At 35.1% G+C, this 21,001-nt stretch overlaps 1 protein-coding gene across 1 annotated transcript in view; it reads right to left on the bottom strand.

Annotated features, from left to right (window-relative positions):
* Positions 1–21,001, bottom strand: part of LOC149806030 (meiosis-specific with OB domain-containing protein-like) — a 68,120-nt gene that overhangs the window by 2,234 nt on the left and 44,885 nt on the right. Inside the window, exons 12-13 of the mRNA XM_089950883.1 lie at positions 7,528–7,753; positions 2,700–2,786 (exon numbers count right to left, since the gene is read on the bottom strand). Of these exons, the coding sequence (XP_089807009.1) occupies positions 2,700–2,786; positions 7,528–7,753 (313 nt within the window). The remainder of the gene's footprint in view (positions 1–2,699; positions 2,787–7,527; positions 7,754–21,001) is intronic.

Raw genomic sequence — 21,001 nt, 5'->3', positions numbered from 1 at the left:
AACACCAGAATTAAAGTCAGGAGGATGGGCAATCATTCTGGTTGGCTGTTGTGGGCTTAATGCCATTTTTCAGCACGTAAATCCAACTTTTTCCAGTAAAAATGTCTTGCAGAAACCAAACTGCTGAATGATGAATGCACAATTTAATTATTGTAAGGCTCCACCAACTTCGTTAAACAGGGCCTTTAAAAGTTTCAGGGATGATGTTTCTGGCAACATAATCATATTACAATGCAAGCTCTTTTAGGTGGCCACCTTTAGACCAGAATCATTTCGAAACTGGTTATTTGAGGAGAAGTAAATTATGTAGAGAAAATTATACTGGCTGGATGAGATGACTTACAGGAATTTGCACAGTATATTTGCATTTAAGGTCATCATCATCATCATCAGTCTCATGACCTAGCGTGGTCGTTGAGGCACTGTGCTGCTGAACATCTGACCAGTTCCCTCCACTTGTCTCGATCATATGCCAATGCCTGTGTCTCCGCAAAATTTTTCCTGGTCCATTCTGTGATGTTGTCAGTCCACTTTTTTCTCTGTCTACCTCTCCTTCTGCCACCCTGGACGCTGCCCTGCAGGACTATTGTGGATAGACTGTTGGCTCTAGTGACATGGCCATACCATTTCAGTTTCCCTTTTTGACGGTGGTGAGGAGGTCCTCATATTGGCCTACTTCGCACCTGATGGTGTTATGCACTTCTTCATTTGTGATGTGGTCCATGTAAGAGATGCCAAGGATGGTTCTGTAGCATCTCATTTCAAGTGACTGGATTCTTTGTTGTAATTCTGCTGTCAGGGTCCATGCCTCGCATGAGTACAAAAAGACTGAGATGACTAGAGCTCGCAATAGTCTGATTTTAGTTTTCAGACAGATATTCTTGTCTCTCCAGATGGGTCTTAGCTTTGACATAGCTGCCATTGTTTGTGCTGCTCTTGACAAAATGTCTGCTCTTGATCCCTCTTCAGCGATTATGGAACCAAGATATTTGAACTGGCTCACTGTTTCCAGTTCATGTCCTCTGACTTTAATCTTGGCTGAGATTTGTTTGCCACTATTTGTCATCAGTTTTGTCTTCTCAGCGCTTATCTCCATGTCAAATCTGGAAGATGTTTCATCTCCAGGTTCTTCACTAAGGTGGCTAGCTCGTCTTCACTGCCTGCCAGCCCATCAATGTCATCTGCAAAGCGGAGGTTGGTGATGTTACGCCCTCCAATGCTGCCTGTTCCACAGTGGTTTTCCAGGGCTTTGCTCATGATGCGCTCTAAGTAGATGTTGAAAAGCGTGGGTGACAGGAGACAGCCTTGACGCACTCCCACTACTGTCTGGAACCAGTCCCCCACAGCACCTTGGGCAATTACAGAACTGGTAGCCTTGGCATACAGCTGCTTGATGGTATTGGTTAACTTTTGACCCATGTTATACTTCTTCATTGTGGCCCACAATGCCTCATGCCACACTCTGTCAAAGGCCTTTTTGAAATCTATGAACACATGATAGATGTCTTGTTGGTGTTGCGAGTACTTTTCGCACAGAACCCTGAGATTGAATATTTGTTCTGTTGTGCTTCTTCCACTCCGGAACCCGGCCTGTTCTTCAGCGATTATTTCTTCTGCTTGTGGTTTCAGTCTGTTCAAGATGATCTTCAGCATTACCTTACTAGCATGGCTGATCAAACTGATAGTTCTGTAATTTTGGCACAGCTGGAGATTGCCTTTTTTGGGAAGTGTTATAATCAGTGAACTGGGTCCATTGTGTTGGCCATTCACCTGTCTGCCAGATCTTGTTGCAGATTTTTGTTAGTAGCTCATTCACTGATTCTCCCCCATTCTTGATAAGTTCAGCTGGGATGTTGTCTACTCCAGCTGCCTTCCCATTCTTCAGTGCTCTTATTGCTGACTCCACCTCTTCTTTGAGAATGGGGGAAGTCATCATCATTTGAGGAGTTTGGAACTTCAAGCACCTCTGGGTCTCCTGGGGACTGATGGTTGTAGAGTTCTTTGCAATACTCAGTCCATCTTTCTGCAATGTCACTCGCTTCTGTGAGGCATTTTCCATTTTTGTCTTGAATGGTACTGACTGTTGGTTGTTTCCGTCTGGTGAGGTCTTTCACAATTTGGAATGCCTTTTTGCTATTATTCTTTATCATACTGTTCTCCATTTCTGTGCACTTTTGTCCAATCCAATTTTCTTATGCTTTGCTCAATTTTTTTCTGATATTCTTGTTTATTTCTCGGTACTTCAATGCCCCTGTTGTGTGTCTGGTGTTTTTTAGTTCTCTTCAGGCATCACACAACTTCAGAATCTCTTCAGTAACATTTAAGGTAAATTTCCTATCTCTTGGAGAAAATAATATTTTGAATGAAACACGCTCAAGTTCCATAATAAAGTGATCTCTGTTGAAAATACACTTACTGAACTGTTCCTGCATTGTAAACATTCTGAAAGTGTTTCAGATAACTGTAAGGTAGAAAACATTTCTGAAAAAAAATGAACAAAAACTACAACTTCAAAAAGTTGAAGTGGTATAGGCCCAAGTTTTGGTTTGAATTTTCAGTGGTGTCAAGTTTTCTATGGGCGCTGACAAAAGAATCTTTTAAACTGGAACAGAGCAGTTAATTTCAATCATACCTCTTTAAATATTTCTGTCACCACCATGGATAGCTGCATATAGTAGTACAGTGTAAAACTTTCTTACCTTAATGTAAATTTTGCATCTTTCAAGTAGGAAATTCCACTTGATTTGGGTTCTCTTGATGCAATCCAGCTTTACAAGTTCATTAACCTGTAATAATAGTTTATCTTCACTGGAAATGAGACAATGGATATACTTTTAACTAAATCTAATGTAAACCTATGGGGCCATCCATTTAGTACGCATTTTAAAATCTGGCAAAGCTTGACCCATACCCTCCTGTACACATGCATACTTTTTTTTACACACACCCCACCTGCGTATGTACGCTTGATGCCCCCTGCCCCCGAATTCTACAGAACGGTCTATATTTCATCCACGCAGAAACAATCAAGGATTAATAATATTAATGTGTTTAATAAAACAGATAGTCCACCGATGCTGAATGTGTGGCTGTATCAAAGAAAGAAGCTGCGTAACTTTAAAAAGTTTGTCTAGTGTTCACTAAAATTTAAATGCTGATTGAACTCAAACAGGTTACATATTAGACAAATTATTGAGGTTTCCTATGCGTACATATGTTATCAGTAGACACACCCCCCATATGCAAGTGCATGCATTTGGGTTAAAAAAACACACACACCCATTCATACATACTAAACGGACAGCCCCTATCCAGGCGTCTGGCGAAATTAATATGAACAAAAAAAATTTGGCACACAGACACAGGTTACATCAAAACAATGATCTGTATCAAATATGAATGGAAAACATAGATGACTGAGAATCATTAACTTGCTTGTACAAAGTACAGGACAACTTATGCCATTACCCTGATGGCAGTGGCATTCTAGTTCATTGTGCAGAAGAAGTTTTCTTGTACAGCCAATGCTGCCAGTGTTGTGCATTACCTGGCAGTTGTCACTGAACATAAATGTGTTCCTCATATCATTCTGAAGCACCTCAAGAAAAAATAGGTCACTGTGACCTACATTTTCTAACAAAAAATAACTTGGTTATTAAAAGTTAACACAATTTTATATATATATATATATATATATATATATATATATATATATATATATATATATATATTCTCCAGGCTAATTTTTTTGCTGAAGGTATTCATGGAACCTGGTCCAGGTGTTTTTTGCATCATTTTGAACTACCCTACCCCAGGTGAATATAGGTGATAGTAAGATAGACTAATTAATGGTATTTACTGCTATAGGAAAGGTGTTCATGGAACCTGGTCAGGGTTTTTCTTGCATCCATTGTAAACCACCCCTGGTGAAATTTGTTCACAGTGACTTTAATTTTCTTAAAGTAATGATTTTATTGTTCACAGCTGTTTAAATCCTGTAAAAGATTTGTATTGCTGGCAAGTCTCCCAAAGTAGATATGGTATCCACATGCATGGTAGGCAGTGTGTACCTTTCATCACTCCACATAATCCCAAAAGAAAGCAGGTTACACCCAGTGTATAAGTTTTATCTTCAGAAAATTTCCAGCTGTATGTAGGTTGTATTATATCAAACTTGGTCAGGGTTCCTTGCATCATTTTCAACAACACCAGATGAAAGTTAATATAACCTATTTTTCTTGAACTAATGATTTGGTTACAGATGAACTTAAGTGCAGATCTTTTGTCTTACTAGTAAATTTACAATGAGATAAGCTGTGTTTATGGACTTGACCATGATGTTCCTTGGCATTCTAAACCATCCAAAGTAAAAGTTGGTTACAATGACCAACTTTTCTTAAACCAATGGTTTTTACTTACAGGTTAACCAGTGTAAAGGTTTTGTCCTCCTGGCAGATCTCCAGTAGCAAGACCGGTGTTCACACTGAACTCGATTACAATCTTCTTTGCATGATTGTGCCCCTCTCTCAAGAGAAAGAAGGTCAGAGTGACCTACTGTTCTTATAACCATGTTTATATAATGATAAGCCCAACTCCATTCTTAGAAACCTTTGACAAATATTTGCTATGGATATATTCAATAAGCCCCAAACCTCTCATCATGAAAACAAAAATACTATTTTTGCACATACAGGTTATTCTTTATTTGCTGATAGACAGCTGGTTGGGGGAAGAAGTGAGATATGTTAAGTCTCTTCAGATGTTTTTATTTGTTGAAAATTGAAAGTTAAATTAGATCTCATAAAATGATGCATTTGTTACTAACCACTTTCAATAATTTGTGAGCAACAGGGTCCATAGAGATCAAATACAACATAAGTGAGGGCAGGAGATAGTGATGGGGTGGGTGGGTAAAGTTTGCTTAACAGTAGTGGTGTCAGGAGGTGGGTGGGCAGCACTAACAACTTTCATTTGCACATAAGAATTATAATCTCCTTTGCCCTACACCAATATTCATATAATGAACTTTAACATTAATGGATATTATATTTTAAAAACTCAGAGCTACTAAACTGATGACAGACTTTAAATATAAATAAAGCTGACATGAAATTCTCACCAATTCATTCATCAATACAGTGTAAGTTGAGTTGTGTCCTACATCATGAATGAGAACAAATTGGCAAAAAAGAATGAAAAAAAGACAAAACTATTGATGTTTTATTAGAACTTACAAGTTACTTTTGAATGTATCACTGTAAGTTTTGAACAACAATCCTCTGATTAGCCAAAAGCAAAATAAACATGTGATTTTCACAAGAAATTATGTGACCTACACCCAGTTACTGTGATGTCAGCACATTTCATGTGATGTGATTGCCTGCAGACAATTAATCTGCTAATTAGCTTGTGTCATCACAAAGCACCATTAAGTTCTCAAATTTCTCAAAATAAAGCCTGCTTAGCCACTGAGTAAGCACTTAATCAGATTCTCACAAAATCATTCATAGGCATCACCATGATAGTCAATTGAACAGAAGATGGCATATAGCACATTGATGATAATTACACTGAAACTAAATTAAAAGATCAAATTAAAAACTAATTTCACTTTACAAGGCTTGCTTAAATGGTATGTATTTCCTTAAAGTGATGCCACCACAAAGTGTTTACCAACATTTTCAATTTATCAGTATTTCATTAGAAATGTTATTTATTCAGAAAATGTTTATGTTAAATTAAATCTTACAAATATATGATTTGTCATTGAAATTATGACGATTCCAAATTTCTGCTTTTGCATTATAAACAGGTTTATGAGCTAGATGCATGCTAAAATGAGGCAAAAGTGTTTACAGTGCAAACTGCAATCCATCCTCGTTCCTGCAATAGTCTAATATGTGTCAACTGACAGAAGAATATTTAAATATAACAAAATTATTGTAGGTGTCCCTTGAATATCATTAAACTTGGATTTTACTGTAGTCATAAGAAAAAGTAGGCAACTGAAACCTAGATTCAATAATTTATAATTTATCTTGATCAGGATGTTTGCATCTTTCCATAAAACTCCTTTATTGATATTTATATCCATCAGGATATTGAATGAAAATTAATACTTTCCGTCACTTAAATTTTCATACATTGAGACTTGAGAAATGATCCATTTCATTTAATGAATTTCATTTGAAACTAGTGCCCTTAATGACTGTTTAATCACACTGGATCCTGTTCATCACATTTCACATAGAAGAATCTTAATGTTGGGAACTTGTGTTTGGGAAAGCAAATTTAGAACATGGTAAATCAGATGCCATAACTCTTATTAATGATATTATGGAATGCTTAAAATCAAACTTGTGCATGAACTCATCAGTCCAAATCAGCACGCCACATTTGACTGAAATCCATCAAAATCCTCTATAAAGTATTGCTGCAGAAACCAGGGTCAAGAGGTGGAACAATCTGGCACCACAACTCTTACAAATAATGTTGTGGAACACAAGAGGCCAAATTTCATTAAATGTCTTGTCAATATAATGATGCTTGCTAAATTTAGCTGAATCTAATAATCCTTAATAAGTCAGAAAACAAAGCTGGAAGGATGGGATATTGTGGGTCATTCACTTGTTTAAAAAATGCTGTGTAATGCTGGCAATTTAACTCCTTCAAGATCTCATTCATAAAAATATGCAATCAAAAGTATGATGGAAATCCAACAATCTTAAGTAGAGTAATGCTGCACAAACCAAGGTCACTAAGACAATCAGGGGGAACATATAATGTAAAGGCTATGAAAACAGCTTATCAACATAAAATTGGATACAAAATTTTTCACAATCAAATAAACCTTGGTAAAGTTATACTGCAGAAACCAAAATCAGAAGGTCAGATAATCATAGGGCATAACTCCTGTAAATGAAGTTATGAAACTCTGAAAGTTTGCAGCTACTATTTTGCATGAATCCTGTATGTATTCATCCTTGAAGCCTTGTGCATATTTTATTGTAGCAGTAGATCACTTGTCAAGATTTTAATATAATTTATTGTCTAAAGACACCTTATCTTGTAAAAATTGTACATTAAATATGTATCTATTTATATAAATACCACTGTAGAAGGCTTCATCAAAGATTGGTCAGTTGACAAAATGAGCTTCTTCTTTAAATAAAGTCATTATTATTATTATAATTATTATAAATTCAAACTCGAGGTCTAATCAGTATAAAGCAAAACTTTACAGTGAAGTTATGCTGCAGATACCCAAGTGAGGAGGTTAGACTGGGGCTATAACAACAGAAATGATGGCACAGAAGGCTGAAAATCAAACTCATTCTCCTAAATATAAAACTGCATATCACATTTGGTTAAAATATAGCCATATACACAGTACAGTTATCTAGTGGAAACCAAATTGCTGATGGACAGACAACATTACTATAGGGCTCCGCCAACTTCATTAGGGCTAGGCCCTGTGAGCATTCATACAAGATCTATATATGTCATCCATGCATGTATTCTACTTACATCCCAGCCAATTAGTTCTTGCATGACAGGCCCACTGAACCTGCACTGGGGTATGCTGCCAGTATGATCAGAGAAAGTGACAGGTATAGAGAAGTCCAAACATGGCTGTTGCTGGCCACTGCCTACTCCATCACCACTGGTGAACATGCTGAGAGCACCCTCCACACATTCCTGGTTGGTACACTGATAACCATTATCTGGGTTAACTCGCTTCTTACACCTGGGGCTGACAAGACAGTAAAATAAAAAGTCTTTTTTCATGCTTAAACTTTCATACACCCTATCTTTTAATAAAACTGACAAGAAACAAATCTTTTTACTGTTGCATTATGTACTGTTTTCCTTAAAAACACACTACGATGAACTGTTTGAAGAAAGTGCACTTCAACTATTAAAAGTGACTCCTAATATGGGCAAGTGCAACTATTTAAAGTTACTATGGATAAGCACAACTACTCGAAGTGACTCTTAGTATGAACAAGTATAGCTATTCCAAGATTCTTAATTTTGACAAGCACAACTATTTAAAGTGACTCGACAAATGCAACTATTTACAGTGACTCTTAATATGAACAAGCACAACTATTCAAAGTGACCTTTAATATAGACAAACACAACTATTCAAAGTGAATTTTAATACAGAAAAGCTCAAAGTGAAACAAAATCTCTCTGATCTTGTCATAGTCAAAATATGTCATGCTAACTTATTCAAAGCATGAAAGTGCAGTACTTCTCTAGATTTACACCAACAATGTGTACTGTATCAATCCAAGCAAGAAACATGTTAATGAAAAAGAAAATCCTTCATTTTCATATGAAAACAGTTGATAATTTGACAAAATACACATTTTGAAGCAATATATGTACACGCTAAATTTGTAAAATGTTGCTACCTTAAAATTACTGTAAAATTTTGAAACCTTTTTTTATTGATGAAATAATGCAGCCATTATCCACAATGGCACAGAATGAAGAAAAAGAGTCCACTGAAATCAATGTTTTTTTGCCTTAAAAATTATATAATAAAAATATTTTGTATGGCAACTTAGAGCTTCATCACTTGTGACAAGTCTTCTTTTAGAAGATATTTCTCCCTCTCTCTATTTATACATCTCTTCCATTATAACACACTTCACTGTAATGCAGTTCCATATGTAACACTGGAACACTATGGACCCCATGTTACGAAAAGTTAATTTTGTTTTAAAAAGAATTTTAAATAACAATCAGCTACAAATCTTTACAATAAAACCATTGTACTTGATTTGGACACCACCATAATGTATTATTACTACACGTGTTTGACTCTAATTAGCCACACTAAGATATTGTATTTTTAACAGACTATATAGCACACCTGAAATCACTTCCATCTCTAAAGAGCCACTGTTGCAATTAATGCATGTCAGCAACTGGATCTGGTTATAGTATATGTGATGTCCAAATTTCCTTAGCACTAAAGCCTCTCCAGCAGATCAACAACTTGATCTCTGTAAATACACTTCATCAATCATACAAAGATGACCTTACTGTAAGTCATTTTTCAGTGACAACTGTCACTGAAAGAATTAACAGCTACATGCCCTATGTACATGCTGCCACTTTCTTTGATCTGTTGGCATCAAAGTGTAAATAAATAAGAGCCCACAATAACTTCATCTTTGGTATTAGTTGTGTAAAACTAGCAAACTTAAGTGCTTCAATGCAGCCCAGAGTGCATAACTAATTACCAGAGAGAAAATGGCAGTCACTGATAGGTTTTCATGAGCATAATGTAGCTACAAATAAGTGGTTATCTGTTGTGAAACCAGCTAGATTTAAGAATAAATTCAGTACTATCTGTACTTATAAGTAACTTAAGACAGAACACTGTTCACTTTAAAATCATTTGGATAAATAGTGAATTGAGACTTTTAATCTCTCAAAGGAGACACTTATGTAGAATGTTTTAAAGCAATTTAAATCTGGCCAAATGATTATTTCATAATGTTCAGCACAGGTCAACCTTCATTCATTGATATTCTTTACTAAAGAATAAATCTATACTCCACTTTAATCTGAAGAATTTAAACATGGGTCCTGGTCTTTGTGCTTTAACAACATCAGCTTCAAATGAAACTGATGTTTTTTTTCCCTCCAAGCATGATTGGTGTAGTGTCTTTGGCATAATTGCTGCAAAAGGAATCATACTGTTTAAAACAAAATATAAAGCTACAGCAATCCTGGCCATTGAGCTTGTCTTTATACTATTTGGCCTCTCATCTGATTTATTTAAAAAATTAACATGATTTTCAAAATGACAGCCATAGTGGCTGTTGAATCTGCACCATTTTCATTTACACCCAATTAGACATCATAAGTCTTCAAATGAAAACTCCATGTCAATAAGACATTCCATTCAGAAGGTGCAGAAACAACAAGAATGTCAAGATGACCATTGTGATAACCATGTTGGATGTGCAAGTGGCACCATTTCATTTAATACCAACCAGACATGTCTCCCAGTGAAATCCTATATCTTTCATTCAGGAGTAGTGATTAAGTTTTTCAATGCAAATGCTTTCTAATCTGGGTTTCCTCCTAATATTCCAACATTTTTTCATATTTGGACATTTAGGTTGGGGTGTGGGGTCATTGTAATTGCATATCAAACATTTGGAATTTGCCGCCACCATGCGGTGGCGACAAATGGTAGTCGCTTACTAGAGGCAGACCTGCCAACCCTGACGAGTCCATCTCAGTAAGGCAACTGATTTTCTTCTGTAAGATTTACCAGTTTTAAGTAAGGTGTAAAAAATATCAATAACTGCTATTTTAAAGCTGGAAAATGAAATTAAAAGTTCAAAGCAGCAACGATAACATTATGTTCAACTGAAAAGTTTGTAAAGTACGCATAGGCCTTATTTACCACTAATACAGTTGCACAAACTTTAGTTCCAAACCTAATGCAACTCAATGGCTTGTTGCTATCTCGCAACATGACATAATTCTTGGAAATTCTTTTTTCCATTTCATATGATGACGGCAATCATATCTCCTGCCACTAGACATACTCAAATTGGCATGTGATGTCCAATAAATATAATTGTGTCCTTTCCATCTTTTATTTACAAAAATCTGAATATTCCTTTTCATTCTTCTGTGTTGATTATTAACACTTTCTAGAGGCTTATTTTCCATTTTGTCTTAAACATTCATCACTTTTGGGATACCATTTTAAAAAAATCTATAATCAACAGTCTTATCATGCAGAGGCTTCACATGAACAAATAGGTGCAGTTTAAAGCATCTGGGGTGCTGCTGTAAAGTTAGTTGGGTTCCCTACCTAATTTCACTAATTCTAATATGAAACAAGGATCCAAATAAAACACAGCTGAATCAATTATCTGGACTTTTCGGCAATGAACATTTTTCCGTAGCTTTTGCTTGTATGCTGTAAGTTCGTATTTTAAGGGTAATTTTCGTAAGAGTTTACAGGTCTGTAGCGGGCCTAGAAAATTTAAACTTATGTTATATCGACTCATACCTGCATAAAATCAATAGGAAAATGATTTATTTTCTCAGAAATGGCAAGTATTGTAACTGTTATGTCTTTAATCTGCTGACAGACTAGACCAAACTACGGCATAGATGAAACCTGACCTGGTACTCACCATATGCATTACTAGTCACATGACTTCACAAATCTCAAACGATGACATCGGAAGTCCAATAATCATGTGATATCAACAAACTCCGTTTTAATGTTGTTGTACAGAAATTCAATCATATTAAATGAAAGTCAGATACTTTTTGTAAACACCAGCAATCTGGCCAGTCTGATTTATCAAGCAGAGAGCACATGTCAACATGGTAGTCACGTGATATTAAACAAAACTCCAGAAGTTGTTCTCGGAATATGTGATTTGATGTGAATTTTTAACGTAGCTTTAATAATTTTTCAGTCATATCGATATGATGTTTGCAGTGTGGCAGTTTATAGTGATGCCAAGCACTGGGGCATCATGTTGCAGACATATAGCATGATGTCCTACAAATTCACATACGCTGACACCAGGTAGAGCATTCCTAATACTATCCTCTTAATGCTGTTAGTACCATTTTTGTAAGTCTTTGGTTTGACTCAGATGGGGATCAAACCGACGATCTCCCGACCACTAGGCCACCGGAGCAATTCTGTTCTTGGAATATATAAATATGGAAAATTTTGTGTTCTTTCATTTTTATCTTTTTATTAAACCAGTATATGACTTTCATTTAATATTTTAATTTTTTTCTCTACAACATTTGAAAATGTGGGTTGTTAGATTTGTGTACTCATGCGACTAGCAATGCAAATCGTGAGCACCATCAAAACTGTAGTTTCATCTTGTCTTTCAGCAGATTAAAGACATAATAATTTTAATACTCACAATTTCTGAGAAAATAAGTAATTTTCATATCAATTTCATGCATGTATCACTCGATCTAACAACGTTTTAAGTTTGCTATGCCATTCGGTAAGTGGCTACGCTTTGCCACCACCACGTTCAATGTTCATCTCTTGTGATGCTGGACTGGTTTTCATACCTTCCATGAAAGGAAAGATATGGATATCGAGTTGACTTTGAAAATAAAAGTCCACTAGACAAATCTAATTCACTGAGTGTCTGGATTGACTCAACATATATGTTTATTGCAAACACCCAAATGATCCATACTGCACCCTCCTAATATTCAGGTTAGAACTAGATAAATTTAACTCATCATCAGCTTAGTTACAACTCAATTATGTGATTGTTTTAGGCGTTAAGTGGTGGCAGAAAATTCCTGGGTTTTTCCCGACTTTCATCAATAGTTACGACATTCAAAAACTTTTCACAGTCGGGAAAGAAATTATCATTTCTCCAGACTTTTTCCCGATTTCCCGGTAGTGTGGGAACCCTACATATACATATATGTACGTTATGAAGTATGATTATTTTCTTTTAAAAAATATCAAGATAGTTTGTTTAAATATGTTCAATTTTTACCTAAAACCTATTTTAGAACCTATAAAAATTGTCAAAAACATTTTGTCCTACTTTCAATTTGGGCTGAATTGTCTTGGGCCAAATTGTCTATAATCTGACAAAAATGGTACAACTTTCCCATCTCTCACCATATTCGATCCCACAGCTTCAATCCACCTTTTTCTTACTGATAAACAGGGTCTTTCAGAAAAAGAAAGAACCCTTTTCTCCACTCATCACTCTTTTGGTTACATCCATATGCAACAGTGCACCATATCTGCTGTACAAAAGCATGATCATAAGATATATCACATAGACATTTACATAGGGAAATTAAACACCTGAATGGCTAGGTTGAATAAAAAGGGATAAATGTATGTCATATCCATTTTTGGCATGTGGAAACTACAGACTGTTTACGGAGACTACCAAATAATTTTTTCGTTTAAAAAAAGAGGATTTTTATGTCTAATTTAACATTTTTATGGTGTGCATACATAACAAATGCATTTTATTTATGACTATAATAATAATATCACATGTTTGTGCAATACAGGTGGCCAGTGACCTTTAAGCTGAAAGATGAACAGACAACATGCTATCCCATAAGCTTCTTTTTTAGTTATGACCAGTAGAACTAACAACAGCTGGCTAACACCACAACAACAAAAAAAATGATGAATACCTTTCACTCATAACCATATATACCAAATAAAGCTAATCAAATGTTTCTTTTCATGGTTAAGTAAATGTGGGTAGTGCCTCCTAAACAAAAAATGTAGTACTGTATGATAATTATGCATGCATATAAATATATGTGGTATATTAGTACATCAGCACTATAGTAATGTTATTTTGGTTTTAATCCCATTTTTCAGCACATGTTTGCTATAAAAGCTGCACCTTTGCAAACTGAAGCCACATAAATTATACAGTTTTTACAAAGAATGTTCTAGGTTTACCAATTAGTTCCTAAGGAAGCCACATGTTACTAGGTGAGCCACTTCAAACAATTTTTTTTCCAGCATATCCTAAGAAACATTCCAAATAAGTTTGATCAAAATTGGCTGAGAAGTTCTGGAGAAGATGCTGCAAATAGACTTTTCCATATGGTTACTAAGGAAGTTACCCTATTGCTAGGGCAGCTACCCAGAACATAATTTTGATAGAGTTATGTCCTAACAAACGTACTACTAAGTTTAAAATTTGCTCTGTGTAGAGAAAGTGAAAAACAGTTTTCACCCACCTGAAAAGGAAACCTCACCCAAACCAAACATCTGTTGCTAGAAAGACCACCCATAAAAAAAAAATTGTATAGAGCATGTCCTATCAAACTTTCATATCAAGTTTGACTGAAATTGATTCACCCAATCTAGAAAAGAAATTGAAACCAGGTATTCCATATGGTTGATAAGAAGCCTCAATGTTGCTAGGGGAGTCATCCCTTACATTTTTGATAGAGTGTGTCTCAGAAACATTTCTATTAAGTTCAATCAAAACTGCCTCTGTCGTTTTAAAGATGCAGTAGAAAAACAGAAGCCACACCATGGCTATGGGAGCCACATCATTTTGCGAGTATGTGTCCTATAAAAAATGCCCACCAAATTGTAATTAAATTTGGCCAAGTTGTTCTAATGAAGCTGAAAACAGGGTTTCCAACTGGTTGCAGAGGAATCCACACTGTTGCTAAAGTAATCAATCTGAAAACAATTTTGATAGTGAAAATCCTAACAAACATTCCTACCAAGTTTGGTCAAAACTAACTCAGCTGTTCTGGAGATGATGAAAATAAGTTTTCTATATAGTTGCTGCACAATTGCTAGTGGAGCTAACCAAGAAACAATTTTGATAAAGCATATCCTAAAAACATTCCTACCAAGTCTGAATGAAAATTGGCTGTAGAAAGAAATCAAAACAGGTTTTACAACAGATTGCTAAGAATACCTCACCAATGCTGAGGAGACATCCAGGAAAAAAGTTTGAAAAAGTCTTTGCAAGAAACATTCTTACCATTTTCAGAGAAGATTTCAAAGAGAGTTTGTGCATTCATCTTGCAATGAAAGCCATACCATTGTAAGGAGAGCAACCTCAGACAAATTTTAAAGAAACATTCCTACCTCATTCAAGTCTGACTGAAATTGGTTTAGTTTTTGAGTTTTAGTTTTAAATAAAAAATAGCAATGTTGACAGACAATACAACAGATAACATATGGCCATACCATAAACTAACTTGGTCTTACACACATTAAAACATTAAAATCTTGGTGAAATGCATACTACTGGTGAAAGAAGGAAAAAGAAATAATAGAGTTTAGAAAATGATAAAAACATATTCAATCAAAACCAATTATGAACCTGATTATTAGGAAATCCCATATAATAATTACCCATACAATTTTCTTTTAATGTCTTTGTATGTTTCCTGTTTAATATAAAATTAGTATGAAACTCCCTTAAGCCTAAGAGAACTCACTGTCTGATGGTTGCTAACGGATTTCTCAGTCAAGTGTGGTGACTGTCAATCATCTATCCTGTAAGAGAAATTTCAGTGGCCTGATAACCTAGCAAGGCATGAATGTTCACCCAATGTCACTTTTCTTCATATTCTGTGTTGGCCACACTGTCTGTCAATAGCCTATTGGGTAACATATGAAGTTTTGTATACAACATACAATTTCAAACTGTTATAACTGCAACATCTCTTGTCTAAATTACATTAAATTTTCACAACTAATTTGAAAGCCCTCTATCAAGCACCATAACTTTTTTCAAAGTGAAATATCAAGACTAAAGAAATAGCTATGCTAATCAATGAATAAGACATTTTCCTCAAACCGGAGTGGGCTCTTAAGTTGTAAAATAAAACAACAATTGACAATACAACATACATGTACCTGCCATATCACACGAAAGATATAATATTTTACTCTGAAACCCCAAGTCACAGTTGTGTTTTGAAAAACACAATTTTCAGGAATATTAGCCATCAAGTTTTTCAACAAAAACTACAACAAAATTTCTTGACCACTGCGATATAATTATGCTTGTAGTCCTGCTCAAAGCTCAGCAAAACCTATCCTCAGGGCACACAACTGATATAAAAGCAATTAAAAGATAATTGATCTGAGATAAACAACCACCCTTTAGATATTACTTAATTGGGTAACAATAACTAGGCCTGCTATGGTTATTTGTCAAGTCAATTTCTGCTGTGGGAGAGTCCATTTAGCTAATTTACATAGATAATGTACACAAAGTAGAACAAAACAATTTGTCCAGTTAAGTACATCAAAAAGAGACATGGTAAATAACTGATGCTATTACACATCACTGCAAAGAATAAGAAAGATGAAGTCAACTGTAATAAAGTTTGTGGTCAGATGCATTTTTTTAAAGTCAGATTTTTACTCTATATGTGAAACGCAAAACATGATTATTTCAGTTGTTGGAATAGTGTTCAAGTGATAGTCTTTGTTTTAAGAGTGCAATTCAAGAAGCAATATACTATCAGTGAAGCAAGTAATGCCCAGCAAAAATAAATTTCAGAATGCCTGGTTAACAGAATTTTACTTTGTTAAGCAAAGCAATAAGGTGGAGCATCTAATTCACTGCATGTACTACATTAGTCATTCTGAAGTATGTAACATCGTTCAAAACAGAGCACCATCTGTATGTAGCATATCTGACATGCTGAATTGAACATTCATATTAGTTCTCTGCATTCTCAATTCAATATCATAACCTTGTTAAAATACTAGCTATTAACTGAAATGCAAATAATAAGTGCACACTCGTGTTTGCACAGTTGATTTGTGTTGATAAAGCATTAATGCTCAAACTGGACAGAGGCTTTTATTACTGCCGTATTACCTGTAAAGACTAGGGGTGAAACGATACACCTGTGTCACGATACGATTCACGATATGCAGCCTGCAATACAATACATATCAATACACATGTGAACTTGAAGGTCTTTCCATCTTGGAAGGTAGGTGGTACCCTTTCATCAATGTTGACATTCTATTCCTATTTCCAGTATGCAGACCACATACAGACACATAGTTATCATATATTTATAAGCAATTCTCTTTGATGAGAAGATGATAACAATACGTTCAAACATACTACCTGTTGGTTGCATTAAGGTTTATCCAACGCGTTAGGCCATTTAATGGTGGCTCCATTTAACTCCCTTTGTTTTGTACAGCATGAATGATTTCAAAACATTAATACCAATTTCATGTCTAAGTCACACTTGGAAGATATTATGATGTTATCTTCAAAACAGAAAAAATAATGCAATTTCCTTCTGTAAAGAAATTCTCATCTAGAACAAACACGGGCAAGGGAATAAGGTTGAATACCAACAAAATCTATCACATTTATTTCCTACAGATGAAAAGACTGCTAGCCATAGGTATTTGAATTTGTAAGCAAAGTAGGGAAACTACTGACTACACCCAGTCCTATTCTACGATTTTCTTTTAACTTACACAAGGTTATAAACCCATTCTATGCTAATTTCATTTATTCCATCAGCACCTTCATTTACTGGTTAAATATCTCTGCATAAAAAGAGAAATTCCAAATTTGTTTCATATGTACAATTTAAGTAGAGATGATTACAGGATTTTATCTGACCTCCCCCTTTATCAAAGAAAACAGGAAGGGAGGAAGAAATGGTCATATGTCAGGATTTATCTAAACTTCAATATCTCTCTCTCTCTCTTCCTGCTCCACCTTCTTCTAGCTCTACTGAAATCAACATCTTGACAGACATCACCTGTAGTTGTATAAGCATTAAGCTTTTAATTAATTCTGAGCATACTCTGCTCCTTTTCTTTGTATCATTATTGTTTTGTGCTTCTTACTGAAGGGGCATATTACATTGCTAGCTTTGTCAGCTTGAATATGTTGTGATACTGATCTCTGTGACTGTTATGTACAATTTTCCAGAGAGAACACAGATATTATCTTTTGGATACATCTGATCCAAAATAGGATTTTTCAATAACATAAATTTTCTTTGTTAAATCAGTAATATACTAACTACTATGCCAAACTTCTAATCTGTTCCAAATTGCTGCATAAGGGTATTTAATCCATCAATGCTTGTACAGACAGAGGTATTAAAATAAATATCTTTACTTTTTAAATGCATTTTGAAAACATTTTTGATTCAATTTATCTTAACCCTGATATGGATACATGTATAGTATATGGTTTTGTATATGATCAATAATGCAAATTTGATTAATTAAAACAATTAAAATTGCAATATACTTTTAAATTGTCTGTATTTTAATTAGGCCCTTTAGTCAGCCCATTGTACAGTTAATTTCTAAATACCACCGAAAGGGTCATGCCATCTTTTTTTATCCATCCAGCACATATATCTGATTTGTATTTAATACCATTTCGGGCTCAAAATCACTCACTGGCATGTCCATTAACACCTTCTCAGCTCCAGTAACCTGATAAACTTCATAACTTTAAAAATTATTGTCATCATCACTATCATCAGCAAGCATTTGCCTAATGAAATTGTAATGAACCACGATTTGTGCAATGGCACACCTTGACACCATCTCCGCTTAAGTATCTGACATATCTAATGACTTTCACGCAAAGTCACTCTGTTGCTCTGCTAATATTTCCTGTTTGTCATGCAGAGAATAAGATACATTGATCTCTGTATGGTGGTTATTGCCTGGAGCAAAACAAGCAATAACCACAAATGAGAATTCAGTGTAACATATTTCAATGTGCAACACACCAGTAGTGTTGCTTTCGAATCAACCAAAGTAGACAAGATACAATTCAAAATAGAAATTTGGAATGTATACTATATGCTGAACATACTTCTGGGTTAAGATAATTAGCATGGAATGGAGGGAGGGTCAGATTATGAACCAAGTCATTTTGTGTTAACTTTAAGATGTGAGTGGGTATTCTCAAATAATCTATTTTGTTTTTACTAATAAACATGAATGCTGTGACTGCAAATGCTCTTTAAGATGGATTATATTTTTGCAGAATAACACAGTAACTAATTATAATTATTCATGACTGCTTCAGACTAAATTAACATGCAGATGGTAAGTATTGTTTTGTATCGATTCTCTGTCTCTTGTGTCGATATGTGTATTGTTTCAGCATTAGTATCGATGCATCAATATATCAACGAATCATTTCATCCCTAGTAAAGACCCCATTAAACTTAAATTATTATATATTATGTTCTCCCATTTCTCCAATTAAATGATCAGTCCCAAATGTGATATATATTCATTTTTCTATAGAAAAAAGAATATCTTATAAAACTGCATCAGATACTTGTTGTTGTTGTTGTTGTAGGGTTTAATGCCATTTTCAGCACACGATAGGCTATACATGGCGGCCAGTATTAATGGTGGAGGAAGAACCAGGGTAAACTCCGGAAAGAACCACTGACCCATGAGAAGCTACTGACAAGCTTTCTCACATATCCATATTAGTGGAATCAGAGACTCGAACCCATGCAGACAGAGGTGAGATGGCAGTGATCCGTAACAGAATGGTCAACATGAACAACTCAGTTATTACATGGATTCACTTGATGAATCCAGCCCGAGAAGTTTGGACAACAATGATATCTAGTCTCTTGTGAGCACAATGACACTTGCATTACATTCAAACCACCTATTTAATTATTCACAGCAGCAAGACTGCATTTAATTAAGCATATATTTGCCACCCAAAGGAATTTAAAGACAGAAACTTGATGTATGTTTTTATTTAATGCGAGTGTGTTTGTGATTATGTAAGTGTTTGCACATGTGTATCTGTATTGTGTTGCCGAGTCTACCATATATTCTTTGTAGATGTATTAAATGCTTTGGAAAAATAACAGGTTTATTTTTTCATTCATATCTGAACTTCCAAAATTTTCTATGGGCTTACATGAAAAGATAGCTTATTATCAATCAACATCACATATTTTAGTCATGAGCAATGACCCATTTGGGACCTCAAAACACTTTTTGAATATCAAAACCCCCTCAAACACAGCATGGAGATATAGTAGGTATGATACAAAGAAACGAGGGAGTGTCTACTGTAAAAATGTAAAAACAATTATTGTGCTATCAGGTTTTCCTGAAAGAGATATTTAATTGTTCCATAAATAAATCTAAAGTGCTTTGTTAAATTAACTTTGAAATGATGTCTATTTCAGGCACACAAAAAAATAACTTAACCCTTTCATCACTCTGGACCGGTTTTCTGATCCAGGGGAAGTAAGTCCGTAAACACTATGGACCACTTTACCGGTCTGGAGCAGTGTTCTTCTCTAATGTTATAGTACCCAACTATATAAATTTTGGGATACCTCTAATAACTTCCTACTTGTAATGTTGATATTATATTTGGATTATCTCGTGAGTTTAGCTTGTATACAACTAGAAATATCGAACAAAGTAGGCACTTTTAACGAGTTTTCCAAATGGTGAAATTTGTATACAAAATGGCAGAGTTCAAAGAAAGTGAGTGAAGTGTTCGATTTTGAATTATCAGAGGATTTTACCAATTTTGACCTAGTCAAGTTGGATGAAAATGAGAGAAGGCATCTGGAGAGGCAATGGAATGCGCTTGTGGGTGACACTGATGATGATGAAGAGGACTTTGAAGGTTTTGAACCGGAGGAAGTGTACGCTCCACGTAATTTTGTTTGGACGAAGTTGGAAAACCAAAAAGATTTGTTTCAGTTTTCTGAGAGAGTTGGACCCACCCGAGTGTTAGATGGCTCCAGAAGAGCTTTGGAATATTTTCAAATATTCTATTCAGATGAAGTTTTTGGAAACATTGTCCGTCTAACAAATTTGAAAGCAACTCTATGCCCCCAAAGTTACTTAGTGATGAAAGGGTTAAATATGACATTAATATGGTTAGAGAAAATAAAAAACTGTCACCACAAGTATTTTGGCCTCAAAGTACACTTTTTCTTTTGCAGATAGTTTTCATTTATATGATTCCAGGCTATAAAAAAATAGACTGAGTTTCTATATAATCTTTTTATATTACAGTTATTTTGCATGATATAAAATTATTCATTTTTTTAATTAAAGTTCATTCCATCTTATGCCTTGTTTTTTGTTTGCTTTCCCCCAAAATTAGCCCTCATTTATCACAAAACCTGGATAAAATGAAATACTTTTTATAGTCCCTTGGATTTCAAAATACAGGGTTGGCCCACACACACACACACCCACACCCACACACACACACACACACACACACACACACACACATATATACAGTCAAACCCAGTTATCTCGATTACGTCGGAGGTGTAAAAAAATCGTCGACATAACCAGGTCCCGAGATATCCGGGTTCATAAAAACCGGTAATTTTAAAAATGTCCTTCAGCATTACTCCTGTCTCTTGCTGGTGTTTACTGGAATCCCCTCCCACTGCATGTTACAATAAAATAAACAAAACGCTT

This window comes from Sinohyriopsis cumingii, chromosome 2 (assembly GCF_028554795.1).
Source record: "Sinohyriopsis cumingii isolate HCF-2022 chromosome 2, ASM2855479v2, whole genome shotgun sequence".
Taxonomy (NCBI): Eukaryota; Metazoa; Mollusca; class Bivalvia; order Unionida; family Unionidae; genus Sinohyriopsis; species Sinohyriopsis cumingii.
Note: the sequence above shows the minus strand (reverse complement) of the source record. Positions and strands in the feature narration are given on the sequence as shown.